The sequence below is a fragment of the Heterodontus francisci genome, chromosome 30 (genome assembly GCF_036365525.1).
Source record: "Heterodontus francisci isolate sHetFra1 chromosome 30, sHetFra1.hap1, whole genome shotgun sequence".
Lineage (NCBI taxonomy): Eukaryota > Metazoa > Chordata > Chondrichthyes > Heterodontiformes > Heterodontidae > Heterodontus > Heterodontus francisci.
The window spans coordinates 41,580,889-41,596,176 of record NC_090400.1 but is presented as its reverse complement, the minus strand read 5'-3'; the positions used below and the strand labels follow the sequence as shown (position 1 = coordinate 41,596,176).

The window sequence follows — 15,288 nt, the reverse complement described above, 5'->3', positions numbered from 1 at the left end:
CACGGTGGAGTCGCCTTTGAATTTAAAGGACCACACCAAGAACTGAGGATGGCAGAGGGGTGCTCTAGGGTGGACCCATAGTTCAGTGAAGCCTCCCTGGTCACTCTCCTCCAGGCTGTGCGGGTAAAGTGGGAGGTCCTTTTCATCAGCGACGGTAAGAAGAAGCCCTCCCGCCTGACCAAGGCAGCCTGGCTGGAGATGGCAGAGGAAGTGAGTAGCCATGGGGCTGTCCGGCGTCAAAGGGTCCAATGCTGTAAGAGGATGAATGAGTACTCTCCCAGCCAGCCAGGGCCCTCGAGGGCCAAAGTCATCCACAGCCAAAGGGCAATCAGATCAGCAGCCTTCCTCCAGTCAGGCTGCTACTGCAGAGGTTGCACCGAGAAAGGGCACTCGCAAGCGTTTACAGAGAACACACTGACACAAGTGGGAATGCACGGGTGTCACAGCAATGTAAATACGTCTTTCACTAAAATGTTCCTCGTCAACATGTGTGTCCTTTTCTCTGTGTGAATGATGTGTGCCAGCATGTAGCGCCAATGTCACATCCCTTTGAGAGCAATATCATTGCTATGCCACCATTACTCATGAGCGTCTCTACGGGATGCAGTGACATGGACATTGGTTCAGTCAGCTGCTGCCTCTAATGGTTTACACAGGGCTGCTGTAGATGTGGACTGATGCACAGCAGGTGAGCGAGGATGATGTGTGGTTTACAGAGCTCATGTCAGTTCCTATGGAGCAGACAGCCTTTGTCTGATAAGCCACTGCCGTACATCCCTAGCTCACTGCTAGCCCTGTATGCAGAGCCTGAGTGCCATCTGTCCTCCCGTGCGCCTTTCCTGTTGTAGGTCCTAATAGTCTGACAAGGAGTCCTGTTGATGTCTCTCCTCATCATGCCAGGCCTGCCCCCTATTGGCTGCGTAGTTGTGCAGAGCACAGGGAGTAGCAAAGAAAGGAACTGGCCTTTTCAGCCCTTAGTACAGGACATCACCCTATCTGTCCAGGCATTGGAATTGCTTTTTCAGCATGCCGATCGCCTGCTCAGTGGTGGCTTTTGTAGCTCAGTAGCTGGCGTTGTATCTCTCTTCTGCAGCAGTGGTGGAATCGCTCACTGGTGTTGGGAGCCATGTCTGCGAGGGATAGCCCTTATCTCAAAGAAGCTACCCCTCCATCTGAGCAAGTTCAGTGAACAGTGGTGGCAGCCGGGACTGGCGCAAGAGCCAGATGTCATGTCAGCTGCTTGAAAAGCAGACACAGATTTGCATGAAGCATCTCCGGTGATCATAATAACAACTGCACCTAGATGGAGAGGATTCCTCTAATGGTGATGTCTGCAGGTGGTAGCCTGGCGGGAGGCCTGATGGCCACATGAGTGCAGTCTATGAATCCTAAATCCTATGGTTCTCCGGCAATGGTGCCAAAACTGATGGCCCTCTGGGCCTGGCTGTGAGAGTTCGTCCTGAAGTGGACATCCTTACTGACCCTCCGGTGCAGGGCATCGGTGACCTCCCTGATGCAGCGATGCACTGCGGCTGTGTGACCCCACAAAGGTCTCCGGTGAGCCTCTGAAAAGCTACATCGGTGTCAAGCTTGAGAACCGCTGCCACTATGAGGACCGCAGGCATAGGATGTCCATCGAAGCCCATGGGTTGCAGGTCATCCTTGAGCAGGGCACAGAGACGTGTCACCACCCTCTCTACGTGTGCAATCGCCTCTGACACTGGTGCTCTGACATCCGATGGTATGTTATGCGGGGCCTGTAGGTACACGGGGACCCTAATGGTGAGCTCCTCTTGGGGGCTGCTGCTCACGACCAGGGGCCTCGACGTGGATCACACCTGCCTGTTGATTTTGCCTCTGGAGCATACGGATCCTCAGGAGAAGATGATCACACAATGTAGGATGAGCCATACCTATTTCCATGTGATAAGTAAAGTTATATCCTTCATTTATTCAAAGGTTCCTAACAGGGCAGGGATTGGTGTTGACGGGTACATCGGGCGCTAACATGGATCAACTATGTGGTGTAGCATTGCATTGTCCATCTTGGTCAACACTCAGAGTGGCACAGCATGACCACATCAAGAACCTATTAGCTGAATCAATTGCCCCCACCATCCATAAAACCTTAACACTCCTACCCTTTCTGGCATCCTCCCCATAGACAGGGTGACTGGAGTGCCATTACTCCTTCACGAAGACAAACAAACGCAGAGTGTTTACAGAGAGAGGGTACACAGTACCTCCCTTCATGCCTGAAGAGCTTTTCCTCCAATAATCCCAGACCCCCTGCCCCTCCCTCCGGGAAGGCAGAACTGAGACCCCTGAAATCCTCCCTCCCTCCCGGAATGCAGTGAGACCCCTGTAATCCCCCTCCCTCCTCGAATGCGGAGCTGAAACTCCTGTAATCCCCCCCCCAACCCTCCTCCCTCCTGGAATGCAGAGTGAGACCCCTGTAACCCCCTCCTCCCTCCCGGAATGCAGAGTGAGATCCCTCCCCTGTAATCCCCTCCTCCATCCCAGAATGCAGAGTGAGATCCCTGTAATGCCCCCCTCCATCCTGGAATGCAGAGTGAGACCCCTCCCCTGTAATCCCCTCCTCCATCCCAGAATGCAGAGTGAGACCCCTCCCCTGTAACCCCCTCCTGCATCCCGGAATGCAGAGTGAGACCCCTGTAATCCCCCTCCTCCCTCCCGGAATGCAGAGTGAGATCCCTCCCCTGTAATCCCCTCCTCCATCCCGGAATGCAGAGTGAAACCACTCAACTGTAATCCCCGCCTCCATCCCGGAATGCAGAGTGAGACCCCTCCCCTGTAATCCCCTCCTCCATCCCGGAATGCAGAGTGAGACCCCTCCCCTGTAATCCCCTCCTCCATCCCGGAATGCAGAGTGAGACCTCTCCCCTGTAATCCCCTCCTCCATCCTGGAATGCAGAGTGAGACCCCTCCCCTGTAATTCCCTCCTCCATCCCGGAATGCAGAGTGAGACCCATCCCCTGTAATCCCCGCCTCCATCCCGGAATGCAGAGTGAGACCCATCCCCTGTAATCCCCGCCTCCATCCTGGAATGCAGAGTGAGACCCCTCCCCTGTAATCCCCTCCTCCATCCCGAGATGCAGAGTGAGACCCCTGTAAATCTGCACTTAGCTTCACTGTCCAGTAATCCTGCTTCTGCTGCCGCGTCTGGTTTTCTGTTTGTGAATGGGACGGCACGTGACAGCCACCCGTTCTACGCAATATATGGAAATGTGGAGTGAGAGGCGGCGGGATGCATAATCTGCAGAGGTAAGTAGTGTTTTACATATTCTAATTAGGGTGCTGCCGCCAAGCGGTGGGGTGGGGGGTGGGGGCCCGCACCGAGCTCCTCCTGCCACTGGTAAATATGTGGCGGGCCCTTCTCGTTGTCGCAGGTTGAGGCGGGCCTTTCCCCACAGAATTTTACTGGCACCCCCACCACAACCCGTGGCGTCGAGGGGGCAGGTAAAATTCAGCCCATCATTTCAGGGCGCAGGTCAGACCGGACAAGTTTTTCACCTGATTTTCCTCTCACTATCAAGACTAAGAGGTTTAGTGGCAGAGTACATTATCTGAACTTTGAGGCTGTATTATTATTGCTCAAGTCCCTTCAATCTATCTATATATTCAATGTAATAATACAAGGAATACAGTTTTCATTTGTATTCATAGATTCTCTAAAATTCCTTGTAGCTTATGGATATTAAAACTGTCAAATCCTGAGGGAGCCAAGATCACTCGATGCATATTATAACTAAAATCATAGATGGTAGATGACATTCACCATGCTATTGGTCAAAGGGTTATCATTTGCAGGTTACTATACGCTCAGAGCTCAACCCTTTTGGATCTTAACCTGTAGAGTTCTGCAGGCAGACTAAGAGTCTGCCTAAATTAGGCAGGGGACTCATGAATTTACGTGATTTATGGTCTTATTACATCAATGGGACTCTGATGCCTTTTAACTGTGACTTGAGGTGATAAGCTGCTGTGAGTTTCCCACTAGGCTGAAGCAGGTCTGCAGACAGATGAAACCCTCCAAAGTAAGTGCGAAACGTTCCTTTGTGGGGCCATGACAGGCAGGAATCATCCTCCCAACCCCACATGTTGCTTCCCCTCTCCCGACGACTCGCCTCCCTGACTCCCACAAGAACCTCCCGAAACCCCCTCCCTCCAACTTAGCTGCAATCTGGTCAGCCTTCCAATCGTGCCAGCCTGCAGCCTCCGCCTGCCCGAGCATCCTCTCCCAACAGCTGAGTGGCAGCATGTAGGGTTAATATACCCCAGGCCTCAAACTGCCAGTGAGAGAGTGTTCCACACTCATTTTGCTCCCTCTGTCCAAAATCACCCCACAATGACAAGAAGGAGTAAAGGAAGTCGAACAGTAAGTATTTGCACTTTTTTGCTCAAAGGAAAATTGGGCCCAAAGAGTTTTAGAATGTGAGAGTTGTAAAATGATCTCAGTGAATACAAATAGGCTCTTTGCACACTTTCATGCTAAGATACCCACATTAATAACTAAGTCAGAAGTATCTAAATTAATTCGCGAGCATACACTTATGTAGAAAGTAGTTACTGCAATACGACTGTTCTAATATTGAACCACCACCTGAGTAAGTTTACTATAGATGAATCTCAATCAGTTGCTGTTCACAATTTGTCAGGTTAATGCCTGTTTAGCTAAAGCATGTAAATTTTGCTTTGGAGACTACTAATAAGATTAGCTAATGAATCCATGGTAATGGGACAAGGAAACAGTCCAATAACCAAGGCAAATCTCAAACACAGGAGGCTATTCGATTGTATTCAGCTATAATGTGGCTGAAGTGAGTTAGACGTAGACTTAAATACTTAACTCAGAGGGTGGTGATTGTATACAATGAATTGCCAAGGGAGGCAGTGAGGGCAAATTATCAAAAATCAAGAAACCTTTGGATAAATATCGACCGAAATAATTGTTTGAGTGGTATAGTGGGATAGGATATTTCCTCGACACCTAGATGGACTACGATGTACACTCCTATGTTCCTATTATATTCCCCTTCTCTCATCCCTATTCCAGTCTCTTTCCTGGCATATCTGAGCTCTGATCAGATTTGGAAATGTTGGTGCGAAACACATAAAAAATGAGAAAGGAAACTAAATAAAAGAATGAGAGGAACAAATAACTGCTTTTCTGTACAGAAGGTGTGTTGATTTTCAACGTGTAAAACAATATTTCCCTTCGCCTTTTTCCATTTTCAACACACTAATTGCTCCATTTACTTCTTAAGGACCTTTTGTTCTATTTTCTCTTGGTGAATAATTCAAGGCTTTTAGAAAATGGTTCCATTTGTTACTCTTTCAGCCTCCCCTTTCTGAAATGCACATTGTTCCAAAGAAAGCTTTCCCCCTTTGTTGGTGTATAAGTGTACCAGTAAAAAGATTCCACATGGAGATAACCTGTCAGAAGCACAGTTTGGATCTACTGCCTCACAAATACAGCAATACATTTCTTAAACACGGGGTTGTTTGGAGCACAATAATTTGAACAATAACTTGAAAGACAGATGTTACAAAGTAGAGGTTTTTTTCGGTTTGTCAAGCGTACCAAGTGAGCCAGAGATAATATTTTATAGCACTTGCACACAAAGTATTGCTTCTTCACATTTCAGTTGATACAAGTATTTCAGCAAATGCTGTGGCACCATCTGGAGTCCAAGAAATTCACACCCCAAGTATGACAATCCTGTGACTGGCACCAGGCATGTTACTGAACCTCCTACCACTTGTTCTTGCTGTGCCAGCTAAAATAAACTAAGGAGCCCTTGTAAGTTATTCCAGGCACTGAAAACCTGCAGCAGCAACACCTGATTTCCCACCTCTCAAGGGTCACTACCTATCATAGGCACTTTTTCTATTTGCAGCTCACACACAACATGCACATTAGGGAATTTCAAACTGAGACAAATATTTTTTTTAATCATTCATGCGATGTGGGCATTGCTGGCAAGGCCAGCATTTATTGCTGATCCCGAATTGCCCTTGAAGGTGGTGATGGGCTGCCTTCTTGAACCGCTGCAGTCCATGTGCTGTAGGTACACCCACAGTGCTGTTAGAAAGGGAGTTACAGGATTTTGACCCAGTGACAGCGATATAGTTCCAAGTCAGAATGGTGTGAGAGTTGAAGGGGAACTTCCAAGTGGTGTTGTTCCCATACGCCTGCTACCCTTGTTTTTCTAGGTGATAGAGGTTGCAGATTTGGAAGGTGCTGTTGAAGGAGGCTTGGCAAGTTGCTGCAGGGCATTTTGCAAATGGTACACACTGCGCGTATGTGGTGGATGGGGTGCCGATCTAGTGGGCTGCTTTGTCCTGGATGGTGTCGAGCTTCTTGAGTGTTGTTGGAGCTGCACTTATCCAGGCAAATGCAGCATATTCCATCACACACCTGACAAGAGCACAAGAAGTAGGAGCAGGATAAGACCATATGGCCCATCAAGTCTGCTCCACCATTCAATACGATCATGGCTGATCTTAGGCTTCAACTCCACTTTCCTGCCACTTACCATAATCCCTTGATTCCCTGACCTGTGCCTTGTAGATGGTGGACAGGCTTTGGGGAATCAGAAGGTGAGTTACTTGCTGCAGAAATCCCAACCTCTGACCTGGTCTTGTGGTTAGAGTATATAGGAGCAGGAGTAGGCCATTCAGCCCATCGAGCCTGTTCCACCATTCGATTAGACCATGGCTGATCATCTACCTCAACGCCACTTTCCTATTCCCATAGCACTTGACGTCAGTAGTATCCAGATATCTATATGGCTGGTCCAGTTAAGTTTCTCGTCAGTGGCAACCCCAAGATGTTGATGGTGGGGGATTCAGTGATGGTAATGTCATGGGGGTGGGGGGGGGGGGGTGATTAGATTCTTTCTTGTTGGAGATGGTCATTGCCTGCCATCCGTGTGGTTACGAATGTCACTTTCCACTCATCTCCCTTTGTGTTAGCTTTGACCCGAGCCAGTGGGGAGTTTTCCCCATGATTCCCATTGACTTCAGTGTTACGACCAGGAGAGAAAGGGGTCTAGGGTTTCCTCTCAGCCTTCACCTGGTCTTACTGTAACAGAGTTTAACTTTAAACACAGCGTTTTTTTTTAGCTCCCCCTTAGTGAATCCTTGTTCACTAACTTCCAATTATAAGGCAAAGAAACTAACCAAACAGGTTTTCTTAGATTTAAAGAAAAAAGGTTGAACTTTATTAAACTCTAATTCGGTTAATGCCTACGGAGATGCGACGCACCCACGCTAGCATGCATACGTGATTCACACATGCATATAGAGACAGAAAAGAAAAGAAGTGGAGGCAATATCTGAAGATGGTTTTGGTTACTGTTCTTCGAGCTTACTTTAAAGTCCTTGATTGTAGGTAGGTCTTGCTTTTTGTTGGGACCCAGTCTTATTCCTAAACCATGTTTGATGTAGGAGACTTTTCTCTCTTGAAGTTCATGTGTCCTCAGTGGGTCCAGAGTCTTGTGAGAATCAGATGGGAGCAGACAGGAGAGGTCGTCTCACTCCAGGAGCAAACAGTCTTTCTCGAGTTCAAAAACTCTGTGGCTAGTTCAAAAAACCCTGGATCAGCCAGTTAGTCATGTGACCATCTAGTTTAACCAGTCCTGGCTTTTGTGGATTGTATCACCTTAGCAGTCTCTGCAATGCTCTTCCTTACACCTTCAATGTATGGTAATCAATATCCATTGTGGGTTGAATGTGTCAAGGAATGGTCCTTTTGTCTCCACAAGTACTGTCTATTAGTATGCAAATGTTTTTTTCAGCTAAGTCTTTGGCAGCCCTTGTAACAGGCCTTCTCTTCTTCCCAGCAAGTTTAAAATCAATGTTCATATGACAAAATTAATATGCCTCATTCTTGGCATTTGGAGGCCTGCATGACATTAGTTTTAGTCGGGCTCCTTGTGCCACACTCAGTCAAATGCTGCCTTATGTTAAGGGCAGTCACACCCACCTCTGCATTAAGCAAGAATCTCTAATCTCACCCCACCAATCTCCCCCTGTAAACCCTTAAATTCTGTATCAGTTTTCATATCCAACAAAGGAAAAGCTCTGAATCATGAATATCTTCAACACTAGGAGCTCACACATATTGTGTTAATGAAGCTGACCCCAGAAATGCACAAAGGATCCTCGCAGTAAAGGTCAGGTAAGAATATGTGATTCGAATATTGAGCCTTGTGTGCTTACGCCACACCAATAACTGTTTTAGGAATTTTTTTTTCTGTCCTGAACTTTTAGTTTTGTTTTTTTAAGCTTTCTTTAAGAAACTGTTCTAAAGAGCCACCAGTGTGATTGGCTGCTCGTACCTCACCTAAATGATTTTTTTTTATTGATGAGCCAAGGTAGTGATAGGTCATTCAATCGTGGTGAGTGCCTTTTGGATGAAATATTGAACTGAGGTCCTCTGAGACGGATGTAAAAGATCCCATGGTATTATTTGAAGAAGAGTATGTGTGTTCTTCCCCTGTGTCCTGGCCAACGTTTATCCCTCAACCAATAATAAAAAGCAGATATCCAGTGATTATCTGGTTATTACACCATTGCAGTTTCCTGGATCTTGTCGTGTACAAATTGACCACATTTCCTACAATACAACAGTGACTACACTTCAAATTTACTTCATTGGCTGTAAAACACTTTGGGAAATCCTGAGGCCATGAAAGGTGCTATTTAAATACAAGTTCTCTCTTACAATTATAATAGCTGGAGTTGTGTACCTATCACAACCTCTGCATCACTAACTCATTCTTTCATACTAAACCCTGTCACCAGGTTTCATGGAGACACCCAAGATCACGTCGTTGGCACCAGCTGGACCTCATCGTCACAAGGCGAGCCTCTATAAACAGTGTCCAAATCACAAGCAGCTTCCACACTGCGGACTGCGACACCGACCACTCCCTGGTGTGCAGCAAAGTTAGACTCAAACCAAAGAAGCTACATTACTCCAAGCAAAAGGGCTGCTCGTGCATCAACACTAACAGAATTTCTAATCCACAGCTGTTACATAAGTTTCTAAATTCACTTGAAAAAATCCTTCAAAACACTCCTACAGGGGATGCAGAGACCAAGTAGGTCCACATCAGAGATGCCATCTATGACTCAGCAATGACCACCTATGGCAAACGTGAGAAGCAGAATGCAGACTGATTTCAATTTCACTTTGAAAAGCCGGAATCTGTCATAGCAGCTAAGTGCACTGCACTGTTAAACTACAAGAAAGCCCCCAGCAAGTCAACATCCGTAGCACTTAAAGTAGCCAGAAGCGCTGCCCAAAGAACAGCCAGGCGCTGTGCAAATGACTACTGGCAACACCTATGCAGTCTTATTCAGCTGGGCTCCGACACTGGAAACATCAGAGGAATGTATGATGGCATTAAGAGAGCTTTCGGGCCAACCATCAAGAAGATCACACCCCTCCCCCCCCCCCACCCCCACAAGTCTAAATCAGGGGAAACGATCACTGACCAACACAAGCAAATGGACCGCTGGGTGGAGCACTACCTAGAACTGTACTCCAGGGAAAATGTTGTCACTGAGACCGCCCTCAATGCAGCCCAGTCTCTGCCAGTCATGGATGAGCTGGATGAACGGCCAACAAAATCGGAACTCAGTGATGCCATTGATTCTCTAGCCAGTGGAAAAGCCCCTGGGAAGGACGGCATTACCACTGAAATAATCAAGAGTACCAAGCCTGCTATACTGTCAGCACTCCATGAACTGCTTTGCCTGTCCTGGGATGAGGGAGCAGTACCACAGGACATGTGCAATGCCAATATCATCACCCTCTTAGAACAGGGGTGACCGCAGTGACAGCAACAACTACCGTGGAATCTCTGCTCAGCATAGTGAGGAAAGTCTTCTCGCGAGTCGTTTTAAACAGACTCCAGAAGCTGGCTGAGCGTGTCTACCCTGAGGCACAGTGTGGCTTTCAAGCAGAGAGATCCACCATTGACATGCTATTCTCCCTTCGCCAGCTACAGGAGAAATGCCGTTAACAACAGATGCCCTTCTATGTTGCTTTCATAGATCTCACCAAAGTCTTTGACCTCATCAGCAGACGTGGTCACCTCAGACTACTAAGCAAAGATCAGACATCCACCAAATCTACTAAGTATCATCAACTCATCCCATGAAAGTATGAAAGGCACAATTCAGCATAGCAGAGCCTCATCAGACCCCTTTCCTATCCTGAGTAGCGTGAAACAGGGCTGTGTTCTCGCACCTTAACTGTTTGGGATTTTCTTCTCACTGCTGCTCTCACATGCGTTCAAGTCTTCAGAAAAAGGAATTTTCCTCCACACAAGATCAGATGGCAGGTTGTTCAACCTCGCCTGTCTTAGAGCGAAGACCAAAGTACGGAAAGTCCTAATCAGGGAACTCCTCTTTGCTGACGATGTTGCAATAACATCCCACACTGAAGTGTGTCTGCAGAGACTCATCAACGGGATTGTGGCTGCCTGCAACAAATTTGGCCTAACCATCAGTCTCAAGAAAACGAACATCGTGGGACAGGAGGTCAGAAATGCTCCATCCATTAATATCGACGATCACACTCTGGAAGTGGTTCAAGAGTTCACCATAACCTGTCTCTCGATGCAGAAATCAACAAATGCATGGGAAAGGCGTCCGCTGCTATGTCCAGACTGGCCACAAGGGTGTGGGAAAATGGAGCACTAACACGGAACACAAAAGTCCGAGTGTTTCAAGCCTGTGTCCTCAGTACCTTGCTGTATGGCAGCAAGGCCTGGAAAACGTATTTCAGCCAAGAGCGACGTCTCAATTCATTCCATCTTTGCTGCCGCCGAAGAATCCTTGGCATCAGGTGGCAGGACTGTATCTCCAATGCAGAAGTCCTTGAGGCGGCCAACATCCCCAGCATACACATCCTACTGAGCCAGCGGCGCTTAAGATGGCTTGGCCATGTGAGCCGCATGGAAGATGGCAGGATCCCCAAGGACGCATTGTGCAGTGAGCTCGTCACTGGTATCAGACCCACCGGCCGTCCATGTCTCCGCTTTAAAGACGTCTGCAAACGCAACATGAAGTCCTGTGACATTGACCAGATGGGAGTCAGTTGCCAGTGATCGCCAGAGCTGGCTGACAGCCATAAAGACGGGGCTAAAGAGTGGCTAGTCGAAGAGACTTAGCAGTTGGCAGGAAAAAAGACAGAAGTGCAAGGAGAGAGCCAACTGTGTAACAGCCCTAACAACCAATTTTATCTGCAGCACCTGTGGAAGAGTCTGTCGCTCTAGAATTGGCCTTTATAGCCACTCCAGGCACTGTTTCACAAACCACTGACCACCTCTGGGTGCTTACCCATTGTCTCCTGACACAAGGAGGCCAAAGAAGAAGCTGGGCTTTCACAGCCCTAACTCAATATGCAGAGCTCAATGAGTGGTAACCAGAAATTAAAGTCTTGACATATTTCTCGTCCCCAAGGCCAGGCTAGCTGAGGACAACTGGAAACCCGTAAACATTGACTAAGCTGAAACCCAATAACTCATCACAGACAATGGATTAAACCTGGGACCCTTCCGGTCCAGATGGTTCAGTACCACACCATGAAATACATTAACCTACTGAGCAACGACAGGACTTTAACACTCTGCTTCTGACCTAGAATGCACTAAAGGGAGGGAATGCAGCTATATTTTTCTACAATAAAGCACACAGTAACGTTAATACACTGAACAAATATAATGCTGAATAAATGGCTGAAATGTATCTGTCTGCAAAGGGAAATTTGTCTCTTAGTATTCTAGTTTCTATTATTTTCAAACATTGGGAATGATTTTTAGCTGGTTTAATATTCCATGAAAGAATGAATTCAGCACATTACCTGAACAGTCTTTAAAGCTCGATTGGCATACAAGATACCAGCTGATTTCTCAAGAAGAGCAGATTCTTCTTTTGGAAGGTTTATAGCTGGAAACCTCCTTGAAAATTCTTCAAATGTCAAACTCTCCGTGGGGATCTTGTTCTCAACCAAAGTTGACTTTATAGATTGAAATTCTGAGTTCCCTTCTTTGCCTAGAACCAATAATCCTGTTTGCCTACAGATAAACACAAGATTAATCACAATTAGAAGTGCTCATTCATATTTTTCTCTACATTTCCTACCCATTATTGTTCCTCCTTCTTTCTTTTCAGAGGATGTCAATGTTTGCTGAGGTTTGGTTGCAATGTTATAGTTTTTCTCTAAAACTTGACTCTAATGGCAACTCTTCATATCTGCATCTCTACAGTGTATGCCAGTGGACTGTTTGATTATGAAAGATCATTACAGCCAAGCCTGATCCTGACCTCGTCCAGTGTCCAAAATTGCAGTTCTAGCTGGGGTCACCCTCTAGAGATCAGGAGGTGGAACCTTGGTAGAATTTTCCTATCCTAAAGCAGAGGTGAATTGCCACACCCCTGCCAATGCCCGCCCGTGAGATTAGCGAACATCGCAGACTGGGGATTGAACCTGGGAACTTTCTGCCACTGACTGCTTTAACCAGCTGAGACTTCAGGGGAATATATAAACATAAGAAATAGATGCAGGAGTAGAGCATTTGGCCCCTCGAGCCTGCTCTGCCATTCAATAAGATCATGGTGATCTGATTGTGGCCTTAACTCCACTTTCCTGCCTGTCCTCATAATCAATCAAAAAACGGTCTTACTCAGCCTTGAATATATTCAATGACCCAACTTCCACTGCCCACTGCAGAAGAGAATTCCAAACACAAACAACCCTCAGAGAAGAAATTCCTCCTCATCTCCGTCTTAAATGGCAGACCCCTTAATTTGAAATTGTGGCCCCTAGTTCTAGATTCTCCCATGAGAGGAATCATCCTCTCAGCATCTACCCTGACAAGCCCCATCAGAATCTTATATATTGCAATAAGATCAGCTCTCAATCTTCTAAACTCCAATGAGTTTAGGCCCAACCTGCTCAACCTTTCCTCATAAGACAACCCCCTCATCCCAAGAATCTGCCTGGTGAACCTTCTCTGAAGTGCTTCCAATGCAAGTATGTCCCTCCTTAAATAAGGTGACCTAACCTGTATGCAGTACTCTAAGTGCGGTCTCGCCAACGCCCTGCACAGTTGTAGTAAGACCTCCCTACTTTTATACTTCATCCCCCTTGCAATAAAGGCCAACTTTCTGTTTGCCTTCCTAATTACTTGCTATATCTTCATGCCAACTTTTTGGGATTCTTTCTGTAGATTCTCTCAATTTAAATAATATTCTGTTTTTCTATTCTTCCTGTCAAAGTGGACAACCTCACATTTTCCCACATTAAACTCCATCTGCCAAATTTTTGCCCATTCACTTGACCTATCTATATGTCTTTGCAGACTTTTTGTATCCTCCTCACAACTTGCTTTCTGACTTATCTTCGTATTGTCAGCAAATTTGTCTGCAATACAGTCACAATACATTTACTGCAGATGTGATTGCTGATTTGCATCTGATTTGATTTGCTTCCTGTTCTATTTCTTAATTTGCTCATTCTGATGTGTTCAGACTGCCCAGAGAATTACTGTGGGTTGGGATCCGTTCCGGGGAAGCTCGACTAAATCATCTAAGCAGAACTGCCAGGCTTGAACCTTGGCCTTGTTCAAGCCACAACATTGCTTACGGGATAAGTTCTTTCTGGTTCTTGGATGAATTACTTACAGTATTGGAATGCTTCACAAGAGAAGGAAGAGAAATTTATAGGGAGACCTTCCCTGCTCTTTAAAGCTGATCTGTATTGATGGTGGCTATGAACATTTGCTCAGCACAGCATCCATCTCTCCGATAGCAGAGAGGACAGCACAGAAACAGGAAGGCAAAAAAATGTAATACATTACACCATCCAGCCAGCTATTCAATAAAACTACTTTTGACATTGGCTAAAAATTTTTTTGAGAAAGGTTAGAAAAACAAGGGACTGAATTTTGTTCACCTCCCGACATCGGGCTCCGTGGCAAGCGGGGGGGCCGGAAGATCAAAGCGCCAGTGGCCTGCCATGGAGCCTGATGATTGCCTGGCCCTAACTTCCCAGTGGTGGGGAAGCTCTGTGGTGGGCCCTCCGCTGCTCTGTGGTGGGACCTTGCTTTAAATATTGAAATTACCTGTTTCCATACATTTAAATTGGATTATCCGCGATCTTAGGCCTTCACCGAGGTGGGGAAGGGGGGAATTGTGCATTTGAAGGGGTGGGGGGAGGACGGGGTGAACTCTGCACTTTGTGCAGTTGGGGGTGTGGCAAGGGGTCAACTCTGTAATTTTAGTGTAGTGGGATGGGGTAAGCATTTATTTTCAGTGTAGTGGGGAGGATGGGGTGGGGGGGGCAACTCTGTATTCTCTGAGCAGGGCTGGCAGCCCTTTAAAAATGGCGCCAACGCCTGTGCAGAGACAGTTGATGTCGTTCACGGCTTCACCAAGGCCCCCCCGCCGCGTGATTGCGGTGGTGGGGGGGGGGGGGGCGGGGGTGGTGGTTGCGACTGCCCTGCATATTCTAATGAGCTGCTGGGCTCAAGATTGTGTGGTGTGGTGGCACGCAGCACACACATGACAGCCACCTTTTTTTTTACAGAAAACAAAATTCAGCCCAAGGATGAGGAGAGAATAGCATAAGGTGTCAAACAACAAATAACAATTTGTAAATGTTGTGTGAAATGACCAAAGGTGATAGAATGACTAGTCAGGAAATTTACATCCAAGGCCAGTAAGAAGATTATTGAAGCTGCAGCTGAGGCTTACTGACACATTGCAACATAGAACCAAAACATATAACATGAGAGATTGTGAGCTAAAGTGGGCTAAGTAGGAAATGAAAATTTCATTAAAATGAACTGTAGCTCAAAGCATTTGAGATTGTATCAAATTCATCAAAATGTACATTACAGCAGTGCAGAAAATTATAGTTTTAATCCATGTTGTTTGTCAGTTCAGTTTAGGATGAAGAGTTGGAGAGGCCTTCACTAAGTCATGCTTCATTAATTGTATTCACAAAACCATCTCAATTGAGTCAATTATTAAATGGAATAAAATTATATTCTCCCCAACACCCTTGAGAAAATGTTTGTGCTTCCACGACCACCACCTTCCATCTGGAAAGTGGGCAAACAATCTTACTGCATCATTAGGACTGCTCAATAAATAAGAGCCATTTGCAACATGATTACAACTTATCACAACTTCCCTTCATTGAAAATGAATTTAAGTGCCCTTTCCATCATCCTGCAGGGGTTA

General features: G+C 46.4%; 1 protein-coding gene across 1 annotated transcript in view; it reads right to left on the bottom strand.

The window, feature by feature from the left end:
* pipox (pipecolic acid oxidase) overlaps positions 1 to 15,288 on the bottom strand; it is a 76,158-nt gene that overhangs the window by 39,950 nt on the left and 20,920 nt on the right. Inside the window, exon 3 of the mRNA XM_068010408.1 lies at positions 11,903 to 12,116. Within this exon, the coding sequence (XP_067866509.1) occupies positions 11,903 to 12,116 (214 nt within the window). The remainder of the gene's footprint in view (positions 1 to 11,902; positions 12,117 to 15,288) is intronic.